The 12,825-nt window shown below is 43.2% G+C and overlaps 1 protein-coding gene across 2 annotated transcripts in view; it reads left to right on the top strand.

Moving 5' to 3' along the window:
* The window catches only part of Mark1 (microtubule affinity regulating kinase 1), a 118,143-nt gene that overhangs the window by 82,955 nt on the left and 22,363 nt on the right, over nucleotides 1-12,825 (top strand). For both annotated transcript variants that reach the window (XM_052737928.1, XM_052737927.1), the window contains exons 7-10: nucleotides 3,775-3,831; nucleotides 7,161-7,397; nucleotides 7,482-7,601; nucleotides 12,540-12,639. In XM_052737928.1, the coding sequence (XP_052593888.1) occupies nucleotides 3,775-3,831; nucleotides 7,161-7,397; nucleotides 7,482-7,601; nucleotides 12,540-12,639 (514 nt within the window). The remainder of the gene's footprint in view (nucleotides 1-3,774; nucleotides 3,832-7,160; nucleotides 7,398-7,481; nucleotides 7,602-12,539; nucleotides 12,640-12,825) is intronic.

Here is a 12,825-nt window from a genome sequence, read left to right as displayed (position 1 = left end):
AGTAGTGACACATGCCTATAATCTGAGCCCTCAGCAGGCAGAGTGTGAAGGATCTCTGTGAGTTCCAGGCCAGCCTGGTCTATAGAACAGCCAGGTCTATCCAGAACAGCCAGGGCTACACAAAGAACCCTGTCTTGGTAACAAACAAAGCACTCTGTAGTCAGTCTGTTTGAGCAATGAACATTTCCGTAGGTCTTCCTCTGTGACAGCTTTCCCTGGAGCTAGTTCATTACACAGAGGGACCCTGGCCAAGAGTGAACCCGCTTCACTTTTTGACCTGACCTTCCAAAGTGATCGTGTAGGAACTTTGTCTCATAAGTTTCTGTTATTCGGGTAGACTCCTATAGGTACTCATAATAGTGGGTGGGCCTGTGAGATGGCTGAGGGAACAAAGGCATTTGCCACCAACCAGGACAACCTGAGTTTGGTCCCCAGGAACCATATGCATGGAGGGCGGAACTGACTCCTGAAAGGTGTCCTCTAACCTCAGTGCACATGTCACGGGAGAAATGAATCTAAAGAACAGTGGGTCTAGGACAGTTAATTTTCAAGATCCTCCTTCTGCAGGGAGCTAATTACTCTATAGAATAAATTTGGTTCCTTCCCTTTAAAAACAAAATAAACAGTGGCTGTGGAAACAACTGGTAATGAGGGAAACCACATGAAGCCTGGGCTGTGCTGGGCCCCTTCCCATTAAATTCCTCCCTAGCCTGGAGTGGAATTCCCTGCTATCAGGTCGGGCAGTCCAGTTATCTCCCTCCTTGTCAGTCATTGCTAGTAGCAGATGAGAAAGAAAATTCCAGTTGGTGACGCATGTTCCCTTTGGGATCTTCGTGTGTATTTTAAAAGCTGATTTCCATTTACCCTTTTTCTTTTCAGCCTGCTGGTTTTACTCACTTGCTAACGCATGGCGAGTATAGAAAGTTGTGCCTGGTGAAAGGCTTTGTGTTGTCCAAGTGTGCAGTCAACCATTGTGCTGAATGGGAACAGGGCAGGGTGTAGGTTAAGACCTTTAGCCCTAGCCAAAAAAGATGTGTATTTACTTGTATTTATGATTTTTATATTAACAGTGAAAGAATGAACTACATTAACAAGGATATATAGATTCATGCCTTTGACTCTGCTATTGGTATGCTAAAAACAATACACAGTTTAAGACCATTTTAGCAACCATTGCCAGTACAGTATCTCTGTATTCCATAAGCTGTGAGGGTATGCAAATGCACACACACACACCATGGTGTTAGGGCTCAACAGTTAAGCGTGCTTCCTGCTCTTCCGGGGGACCTGGTTCAGTTCCCAGCACCCATATGGTAGCTCACAATCATCTGAATCTCCAGTTCCAGGAGGTAGCATGCCCTTTTCTGACCTCTGTGAGCCTTGCACATATGTGGCACACAGACATAAATGCAGCAAAACACCTATTTATATAAAATGAAAATAAGTCTTATTTTCAAAATTATGGTATTGATTCCAAAGTCAAGGCTACTACTTAGAGAATAGGAATTCCTGACCCATGTATGTCATTGAAACACTACCCCCAACAACAGTTGTGGAGCCTGAGGTCTGCTTGTAAATCCTGTTCTCGAGGTCCACAATGGAAGGGTTGTAGAGAAGTCCCTGCATCCTGCCCATGGGATGTTCTCAGGTGGCAGAGTCTGCTGTAGGCCAGTCTGATGAAACATGGGCTTATGGGTACATATGGTGAATTAGAAGCCAAACTTCTTTCATGTCAGACACGGTCCCTTGCTAGGTGCGTGTGGTGACACTGTAGATGTCCCGTTGAAACACTAGCTCAGAGGTCACTTCTGTGGGAAGAATGTATGCTTCGTGTGGCATTCTCTTACCTTAGCTTTCGTTGTTAGAGCTTTGGAGCTTAGGAGGATTCTTATTCCATAAATGTCGATGAACTGGTTGCCTAGAGACCATCCCGTCAGGTGTGAACTCATGGCCTCTGGTCACACTTGGTAGCCACATCACCATAGCACACCTTCACTGTGTCGTATAGTATGTGACCTATAAAGACAGCCATGTTACCAGCAAGTTTCTGTCAGACAGCATAGAGAAGTAGCCTGGCACCCTAAACACTGTTACCTACATAGTATATCCAGTAAAATATACATGCAAATAGATCCTGTGACTAGCAGGCATAAATTAGTGAAAATCAAGTGTTAGAACTTTGAAGCACGATGCTCCAGAATCTTACAAATGTTTATTGTTCTGTTCTGCTGTGCATAGGGACTCATACTGAAGATGCTCATGGCATTGACATCTGGCCCCAACATTTAGTGACTGCAGTATTTGCTCAGTATGGAATCCAGGGACTTTCACCAAGCTGTCTCTCAAAGCTTGATTCCTTCAGCTTTATGAATATATCATGTTCCCTAATCAAATAGAGTATCTCATCCTTTACCCCCACTCTCCCTTGCCAAAATCCTCAATTGTTCCTGTCCTTCAAGGATACCCTCAAGCAAAGGGCACATGTCCAAGAAGCATTTCTGGTGAAAATCACATGTTTCCATGATCCCTGACTTCTTTGTCCCTCTGCTTCTGTGAGTCTCCCTTGTGTTACAGTTACTGTAAGACTTTCCCTTCTTAATGGACGTGTGAGCTCCGAAGGGAAGAGCTCATGTGATGTTCGTTTCTGTACTCCCTAGGAACAAGCACATGGCAGGTACTCAATAAACTGACCGGAATCAAAGGAATTTAATTAATTATTTACTCATTGTGTATTGGTGGTTTTGTTTTTTTTTCAAATTCATGTCTTGTCTTTGAACCATTTTAACATACATTTAATATTTTTCTAGCACTGAAATGCAACTTTCACTCTACTTTGAATTCCTTTCCCCTCATTCCTGTTAACACCACCATACTTCATACCACCTTTAGACTTTGGGAAATCTCCTTCCTGTCTGCACTTGTGAATAGCTAACCCACATCCATACTGGATCCACATTTAACTGACCCCACCGCCCTGCACTAAAATGACCATCCTTTTAGGCACCAGATATAATTACATGTACAAGGTAGCTCTTTATCACTAATGCTTTCTTTTAAAGATTATCACAGAAAAGCTTATAATCTATTTCTTGTTTGTATTCAAGGCGTTTCCATTGTTGGACACTTCCCTCTCTGGCCCTTATCCCCAGAGTCCTACACACTGGCTGTGGCTGCAAAATGTATATGCAGTGCACAGTAATTTGTCCAGCTGAATTAAGGGCAAATATAAGATTAACTTGTATCTCATTTATTGATTATTTGTTTTCTCTTGAGGGTTAGATTTTTCCTATTTCTTTATATTTGAGCAGAAAATATGAGATGTTGTTAAATACTTCACTGATTAGTTCTTGATAAACTAAGGAAATATGCCTTGAACAAATGTGATGTAATTCCCAAATACATTTTGTTTTAGCTCCAGCCAGCTATCTTGAATGCTAGTTTACATGTGCCAAAGCCCTTTTTCAACACTGAAGTAAACCCTTGTTCTCAACCACAAATTACATACTTTGACTCATGTAAACAGAGAAATTTAATGAGTATAGAGGATTTCCATGGATGTTGACCAAAAGAAAAATCACAGTATGTTTTCCCAAGAAAATATTACTTCCCATATTTAAAACTTTCATCTCTTTAATAAGCATAGTTTTATAAACTAATCATGAAATTGCTATTATTTTTAAATCTAAGTACTTTAACAAATTGAAAATGATAATTATGAAAATCAAATATTTAACTGTAAAATAATTTTTACTTTTATCCAAATATTTATTTCAGATTGTCTCTGCTGTACAGTATTGTCATCAGAAATGCATTGTTCACCGTGATCTTAAGGTAAGCTGCTACTTTGAAAATTAAAATCTTAATTATGAAAGTATGTAATAATAAGGGAGCTAGGGAGATGGCATGATGAATAAGAGTACTTGCTTGGCAAGCATGAGGATCTGATTGTAAATCCCCAGCACATACTTAATACAACATGCTAGGGCTGTGCATGCCTATAACACCAGCATTTGGAGGCAGAAACTGGTAGACCCTGAGAGCTCACTGGCCAGCCAGCCTAGCTGAAAACACCAATGTCAGGTTCAGTGAGTGATTCTGTCTTAAGAGAATGAAGCAGAGGGTGATACAGAGGACACTAGACGTCCTCCTCTGGACTCCACCCATAGCGTCATGCACACCCTTAAAATTTATCATAGTAAATTAGGGCCACCTCTTCAATTACCCAGCATTTCAGACACAGAATGTGGTGGTTTTATAGAATTGTCACCATAGCTTATGAAAGGCACTGTGTTCACCCAGCACATGAAAACGTGGACATGGCATTGTCTAACGCCAAAGTTAGAAGACTTGATTGTTAACTAGCATACTTTAAATAGATCAATTTGGAATTTTGTCCTCACCTGAAAATGTCCAAGGGCTCATCTAGACAGAAGTAATGTCAAAGCACAAGTCACAAATATATGTTTGCTCCACGTAAGAACCAGCGTCTTTTCTCAGCACCGAAGTTCAAAATGAGAAGAGTTTTTAATGTGTTCATGTGTCGGTTAGCTTTCTGTCAGCCTGACACAAACTAGAGTCTTTTGGGAAGAGGGATCCTCAGTTGAGAAATGTCTCCATGAGACTGGATTGTAGGCAAGCCTGGGTGGGGGGGCATTTTCTTGAGGAATGGTTGGTGTGGGAGAGCCCAGCCCACTGTGGGTGGTGCCACTCCTGGCCAGGTGGTCCTGGGTTGTATAAAAAAGCAGACTGAGCCACGAGGAGCAAGCCAGTGCGCATGGCCCTCCATGGCCTCTGCTTTAGTCCTGTCTCCAGGTTCCTGATTTGAGCTCCCACCCTGACTTCCCTCAGTGGACTGTGACTGGGGACATGGAAGCCAAATAAACCCTTTCCTTTCGTGGTGTTTATCACAGCAATAGAAAGTAAATGTTTGAGATGCAGATAAACTAGTCTACTTTGGAATAAAGTGTGTGGTAGAAATGGTTACAGTCAAACAGGCTTCAGAAGCGTGGGCTTCAGTTGTGTTTCTGTCTCTGTCTCCTCCTCCTCCTCCTCCCCCTCCATCCCCCTTCTCCTCCTCCTCCACCTCCCTCCTCCTCCTCCCCTTTCCTCCTCCTCCTCCTCCTCCCCCTCCCTCCTCCTTCTCATCCTGCTTCTCTCCCTCCTCCTTCTCATCTCCCTCCTCCTCCTTTTCCTCCTCTCCCTCCTCCTTCTTCTCCTCCCCCTCCCTCCTCCTTCTCATCCTGCTTCTCTCCCTCCTCCTTCTCATCTCCCTCCTCCTCCTTTTCCTCCTCTCTCCTCCTCCTCCTTCTCTTCCTCTCCCTCCTCCTTCTCCTCCTCTCCCTCCTCCTTCTCCTCTTCTCCCTCCTCCTCTTCCTTCTTCTCCTTCTCTTCCTCCTCCTTCTCCTCCTCCTCCTCTTTCTCCTCCGCTCCTTCATTCTCCCACATCTTCTGTTTTTTTTTTTTTTTAACATTTCCCTTTGCCTTTATCTATTCCTGGCATCAAACCTGGATTCTGTGTAAATATATTATTGCCTTACACAGTGGTCAGCAATCTAATTGTGTTTGGTTCCATTCTTCTGACCTGTTTACTGCTCCAGATATTTCTGTATCTATTCCTTTCTCGGGAGTTTTAGGGGAAAAACATTTCTACAAAGAAAAAGGATGGGTGGTTACCCTATTTCTTTGTTTGTTCAGCAATATGTGTTCAGTCCAATCCAATGGAGAGATGGTTCCCGTATAGCCCTGGACTGAGACCTCAGTACTGTATGCTGGTGTCTTCGGAGGCAGTGTGGTTACTTAGGTTCCCATCTAGACTGTTGTGGAGGAAGTGGGAAAGTCTACCTTACTACAGATGACCAAGGAGACTTAGACATTTTTCTGTTGTTGTTGCTCTGTCCATAAATGTTGATTTAATGTAACTCTCCCAGATTCATTCATTTTCATAGTTTCTGTGTCCACTTTTATTTGTTGACTAGTTGGTTGGTTTTTGTTTTGTTTTCTTGAGGGGAGGGTGAGGGGTTTTGGTTTGGTTTTTTTTGAAACAGGGTCCCACCATGTAGCTAGACCAGGCTGACCTGGAACTTGCAATCTCCTGCCTCAGTTTCCCCAGGCTGAGATTATAGGCATGTGCACGGCCCTGGCCAGTGTCCTCACAGGTGTGACTCTAGACTATCAAGTTGACAGTTATACTAGCCACTATTGTAGTCACACTTTTTACACCATCTGAGGTAAGCTAGAACACTAAAGGGGGAAAATGGAGGGAGGACCTGGAGAAGGGAGAGACATGTGATGGGCCCTCCAGTGAAGCACAAGGGTCTCTCATTTTCATCTTGGTCAAATTCTGCTCCTGTTTGCACTCTGACCAAGCAATCTACAAACCAACCCATAACTTCATGAGTCTGTTCATCAATTGAAAATGGAATTTAAAACGAAGCATGCACCAAGAAGCAAGTCTTCATTAAATTGCTTGCATTTATAGAAGACATTTCCATGTTTATCTTTGGGTGATTGTTTTAGAATTTTAGGAAAAGTCTCTCAAACATGGGAGCAGAGTTCTTGTTTCCTATAGAACGTGACTCGACAGGAGTCTACTCTTAGAACAGCAAACACTGCTGAAAAGGAACCCTGCCGTAGCCAGATTGTCCGCTTGTGCCCTTTCCCTGAACAGTGCTTCGTTGGGGAGTATTCTGTAAGACAAGTCAGAGGACTGAGTAAAGAGACCACAGAGCCCTGGCAGGCTGTCATTTAGACATGCCCTGGAGCCTGGCATCAACTACCTGTTACGACGGTCCTCATCTGGCTAGTCTTGGCTTCAGTTGGAGGCAAAGTGGTGATTTCCATGTGTAATCTTTAGAATAGGTTCTGTTAAGGTACAGTTCCAAGATGCCTCTTCCCATTAAGTTAAAAACATTTAAAATAAACTGTGGAGGAAATGTGTTTAAAATAACCTTTCTTAAATAATTCCTATGCGCTTTCCTTTTCAAGTGTTAAAATTCAGTCTTCCACAGATGTCATTTGGATAGCTGTGCACTACAGAATTTGATGTTACGTTTTTAAATGAGAGGCATGCACTAGCAAGCTTAGAATCTGAAAGAAGTACAGCAGACATTTTTATTTCATGTATGCTTTTTACATTGTCCTTTTTATTATTTTCCTCTTAGGCTGAAAACCTTCTCCTTGATGCTGATATGAATATTAAAATTGCTGACTTTGGTTTTAGCAATGAATTCACAGTGGGGAACAAATTGGACACATTCTGTGGAAGCCCGCCTTATGCTGCCCCGGAGCTTTTCCAAGGCAAGAAGTACGATGGGCCGGAAGTGGATGTGTGGAGTCTGGGCGTCATTCTCTACACGCTGGTCAGTGGCTCCCTGCCTTTTGATGGCCAGAATCTAAAGGTACCTGCTGTTTGGTGCTGAAGCCCTTATCCAAGAGCTGTAATGTCAACTACTACTTACAAATACTTTCCTTCTTTGTCAAAGGAACTGCGGGAGCGAGTCCTCCGGGGGAAATACCGCATTCCCTTCTACATGTCCACGGACTGTGAGAATCTCCTGAAGAAACTGTTAGTGCTTAATCCCATAAAGAGGGGCAGCTTAGAGGTGAGTGTGCTGTGTGTTCCGGGTGCATGCTCAGCACGCAGCCTGGATTCCGCAGGTGCCGGTGGTTCCCCATGTTGCTGCAGAGCACGGTTCCCAGCATCTAACTTTCTTTTTCAGCGTCAGGAAGTGACCGTTCTTTAGTCACAAAACATAGTAGGTCTCTCCAAAGGCTTGTTTCTTCTTGGTTCTTTGGTGACTTATTAAAACTGACACAATGAAGACAAAGTTGACGCCCCCCCCACAAGACAGGGTTTCTCTGTATAGTCCTGGCTGTGGACTCATTCTGTAGACCAGGCTGGCCCCCAACCCAGCGATCTGCCTGCCTCTGCCTTCTGAGTGCTGGGATTAACCACCTTTGAACCTCCACCAAAGTTGACTTTTGAAGGGGATAAACCTATCCTGTGTCAGAAACTACCTGATCCAAAACAAAAACCTTTGTTAGTTAAGACTGACCAGATATTTAAAGGTTGTTGAAAATGATTGTGAAATTCTAATCCAGTTATTTCTTCACTTCATCTGAAATCATGTGAAGTCAAAATCTGTAACAGAAACTTCTCATCAGTACAGAAAATTTACAGACATATGAGTGGAGTATACTGGGACAGGTACTTTTCATTCAGCACACTGCTGTTGCCCACACACATTCAGTACATACTGTTTTGCATGTCCTAACTGTGTTAGAGAACGAGCAGAGATTCTGGTAACCAAGGTGACCAATCTTTCTTATGCCGTAATTAGGATAACTAGTAATCTTAAGCATTTTTCCCATCTGGCCTTCTTTAGTTTTTAAAGATTGATTGATTGATTATGTGTCTGCGTGTTTCCATATATGTGAATTACAAACATGTAATGCCCTGAGAGGCCAGAAGAGGGTGGTAAATCCCCTGGAAGTAGAGTTACAAGTGATTGTGAGCTGCCATGTGGGTCTGGGAACCCAACCTGGGAAAATGCTTTTAATCTCCCAGCCATCCCTTTAGCCCCTTCACATCTGTCTTTAGGAATATTTTGGTCTGTACCAAGAAAATTTCAGAGACTTGGTACCCACTCCTCACTTGGACTTTTAAAGTCTTCCTACCTGCGTTGGAAGGACGGGGAACTCAGGGAAGCTCCTGTGCAGTACATGTTTCTCTAGGGGCTTTCTGGAGCATGCGCACACCTCGAGGTGTAAGCATGAGGTGCAGCCCTGGGAAGCCAGCCTTGCTCACAGTGCTCAGCTCAGTGTGGGCTCCCTCCCTCATTCTCTTTCCACACAAACTTTCTAAAAGACACAGTATGCTTCGGTGGAAGTTGAGGACATGGGGGACTAAGGGCTTTGAGGAGTGATCGGTTGGTAATTTTACTGCTTGTTTGTGTAAGTGTGGTTCGCCCTTAGCTCCGGGTTTTGTGTCTTTCTTTTGGGGGTGAAAAGACATGTTAATGCTGACGTCTGTAGTGAATTTGTGTATTACTGTTTTTCTCAGCTCACCTACACCCATTCATAGAAAGTGTGTGATTCCTCAGAATGGAAAGCCATTGACTTGTCGGTTCTGAGGGTCTGGAACTTCAGAGAACATCAGCCTCTGCTGTTCCAGCTCTGGAGTCCACTTTTGTTTTTTGGGTTTTTTTAAGATTTACTTAAGTCATGTATATGTGTGTGGATGTGTACATGAGTGCCAGTGCTGGAGGAGGCTAGAGGTGTCACTGGGATCCACTTTTATGCAGGAACTCCTCTCACCTACGTGTGAGTACCAGCTCCCCAGAGCTGAGGCAGCAGTCCACATAAAGGCAGAGGAGAAAGAACATAGAAAGTCACCTGGGGAGACAGTGCTTACAAACCTCTGTGGGCTGCTCATAAAAATAAGTGTGCTTCCCTCAAAGACGACTAATTTACTCATTTAAATTTTGGCCAGAATAGTTATCCAAATGTTTTACTCTCTCATCCTTAACATGAAGAGGCTGAAAACTATCCAGACCTCATGGTATAGGATTATAAGCCCTGGAATGGGAATAGTTGAGGATCAAGGCTAATCTCAGCAGCTGAGCTGCAGCCCAGTGGTGGAGTCTTTGCCTGCACACACAGGGCCATAGTACACGCTCCAGTGAGACCTGGAGTATTAAAACACAAGACTGCATAGAGTTGATTGAAGAGCCAAATTATCATCCAAAAATTTGGTCTTAGCACAATGAGTCCCATTATCTTGTATAATTTAATATTTACTGTTGCTAATGATGATGCTTAGACTCTTTTAAGGTTTATTTATTATTTATTTGATTTTATGTGTATGGGTATTTTGCCTGCATTCATATATATGTGCACCACGTACATGCCTGGTGCCATGGATCCCTTGGAACTAGAGTTACTGACAGTTGTGGGCTGCCACGTGGGCACTGGGACTTGAACCTGGGTCCTCTAGAAGAGCAGGTAGTGCTCCTAACTGCTAAGCCTTTTCTCCAGCCTGATGATTATACTTTTTAAAATGCTTCGTTTTCAGAAGTTCTAGTTGATATACTTGAGCATGATCTATCTCAAAACTTTTTCTGCCACAGAACTGCTGCACACTAGACTACACACAGGCTGGTCACAGTTCCCTGAAATAATGACCCAGAGAAATTGGATACCATTTTTTTAGGATTTTTTATTTAAACTTCTTCTCATATACTATATTTTGGTCATATTCTTTTCTACCTGGAACTCCTTCCACCTCCCCACCCACCCAACCTTGTGTTCCTTGTCTCTCAAAAAAACATAAGAAATAAAAAAGTCAAAACAAAAACAGCAAGACCAAAACAAAACAAACAGCACACAAAAAACACAGAGTCCATTTTATGTTGGCCAACTAGTCCTGGGCATGGGGCCTGCCCTGGAGTGTGTTTGATGAGCTCAGTGATACTCCCCTGGAGAAAACTAGTTTTCCCTTTCCCAGCAGCTATCAACTGCAAATAGCTCCCTGGTTAGGTGGAGGACTTTGTGTCTACTTGCCTTCTCCATGCTGGACTTGGTTGGGTTTGAACCTGTGCAGGTCTTGTGCATGCTGTCACGGTCTTTGTGAGTTCATGTGTATCAACCCTGTTGTGTCCTTGGAGTCATCCACCACCTCTGGCTCTTACAATCTGTCCACCTCCTCTTCTGCGTAAATCCCTGAGCCTTGAAGGGAGGGGTTTGGTAAAGACACCCCTTTTAGGACTGAGTGTTCCAAAGTCTCTCACTCTGCACACTGTCCAGTTGTGGTAATTGCTATCTACTGCAAGAAGAAGCTTCTCTGGTGAGGGCTGAGTGGTGTACTGACCTATAGCAGTATACCATTAGGAGTCATTTTATTGCTATATTTCTTTAGTAGAATAATAGTAGTAGGTTTTTCCCTAGGCCCATGACTTATCTAGTCTCAGGTTCTTGGCCACTTTAGAAGTGTCGGGTTTGGGTGTCATCTCAAGGAATGAGGCTTAAATCCAGTCAGAAGGTGGTTGGTGACTCCCATAACCCTTGCACCACTGTTGCACTAATGTGTCTTACACATTTTTTAGAGGAAGGATTTCTTGCAGCAAACCTTTAAAAAAAAAAAAAACTTGAAGTAGCAGTGACTTCAAGAATGGTCTTACATGATCATTGTTATTATTATTGTTAGTATGATGATGATGATGATGCAGCATCAACATTTATGGGGGAGGACATTAGTCCTCTTGGCCACGGCCTTCCTCGTGGCCACCAGTGAGTTGCTTGGCCCCTCCCACTCTTGTCACTATGTGACCCTTGTTGAGGCCCATGGCTCTGGAGTAGCCCAGGGTCATGGCCCTGGCCAGCGGAGGTTGGGAAGGACGTGAGACTGGCTGAGTCCTGCCGTGCATGCCCATCTGCCCTCACGGGAGCCCCAGTGGTGGCTAATATGGCCACACATTCATTTTTATTTTTTCTAGGTTTTTTAAAATGTTGTTTATTTTTATGTGTGTGGATGTTTTGCCTGCATGGGTGTCTATGCATCATGTGCATGCCTGGTGCCACAGTGAGCAGCATTGGATCTCCTGGCACTGGAGTGACAGATGGTTGTGAGCCACCTGTAGATACTGGGAATCAAACCAGGTCCTCTGGAAGAGCAGCTAGGGCTCTTAACCACTGAGCCGTCTCTCCAGCCCTTTGCACCAGTTATAGTTAATAAGCTTCCACATTGGCCGTGTGTTGTGGGTAGAGGTCTGTGAACTTTTTTAAAACAGCTATTTTCAAAACTTTTCTCTGCGTAAGCGTAGCTTTTCCGCCAGCAGTAGAAGTTCGGGTGTGGTTTGCTGCTTACAGTTTGTAGGTCTTCTTCACATATTCTGGGTGCCCACCCTCCCCAGCTGTGGCTGTTTCCTCCCACTCATGGTTAGTCCCCACTGGGTTGTCTTTAACAGCCCCAGGCTGATGTTCACAGCATCAGGGTATTTCATCCTGATAATTCACACCAATACCTGTTTTCACCTTTATTATTACTTAATTTCTGATTCTGGACTTTAATTTTTATCACCTTCCCTTTCCATATTCTTTGAGTTAACTGGACTGACTAACCTAGATTTCCATCCCCAAGATATCCTCTTTCTGCGGAATGGGATTTTAAAATAGATGCATGAATTTGATAAAAGACCAGAAAAATAAATCTTTTTATTAATCTTATATAAAAAAATATGAAGCAAAAGTTAAAGTCAGGTTCTCATGTTAAAACTTGGCAGTTTGAAAATATTCCGTTTAAAGGAATATGGAAGGAGGGTTGTTTGTGCATTGCCCTTGGTGAGTACTGGCCAATCTAGTTGTGATAAGATTCTGGGTGTCCTAGAGATCCACACCTTCTGGTGGACTATTAATTAAAGTATATAGAGTAACTTTATCTGAAAGTGTCACATGACTCTTGTTGAGTGAACCGATGAATTTCACATTGAGGAGTGGGTTGAATGTTATAATTCACTAGACATGACTTAGAATTTATTTCCTAGCAAATAATGAAAGACCGATGGATGAATGTTGGTCATGAAGAAGAAGAACTAAAACCATATTCTGAGCCTGAGCTCGATCTCAATGATGCAAAAAGAATAGGTAAGTATTTCGGCACTGTGAGTGGCACTGCCAGCTGAGTACAAGGGAGGCTCTGGCGGCCTGGCACGGGGGTGTTCATATGGGACTTTTATTTTAGAGTACTTCGTTATCACCTAATGACAAACACTAAAATATCCAAGTTCCTTGGTTAGTTTTCATGTGTATCTCTGGTCCTGTTCAATTATT

Source organism: Peromyscus californicus, unplaced genomic scaffold, assembly GCF_007827085.1.
Source record: "Peromyscus californicus insignis strain IS unplaced genomic scaffold, ASM782708v3 Scaffold_14__1_contigs__length_90479793_seg_2, whole genome shotgun sequence".
Classification (NCBI taxonomy): Eukaryota; Metazoa; Chordata; class Mammalia; order Rodentia; family Cricetidae; genus Peromyscus; species Peromyscus californicus.
Note: the sequence above shows the minus strand (reverse complement) of the source record. Positions and strands in the feature narration are given on the sequence as shown.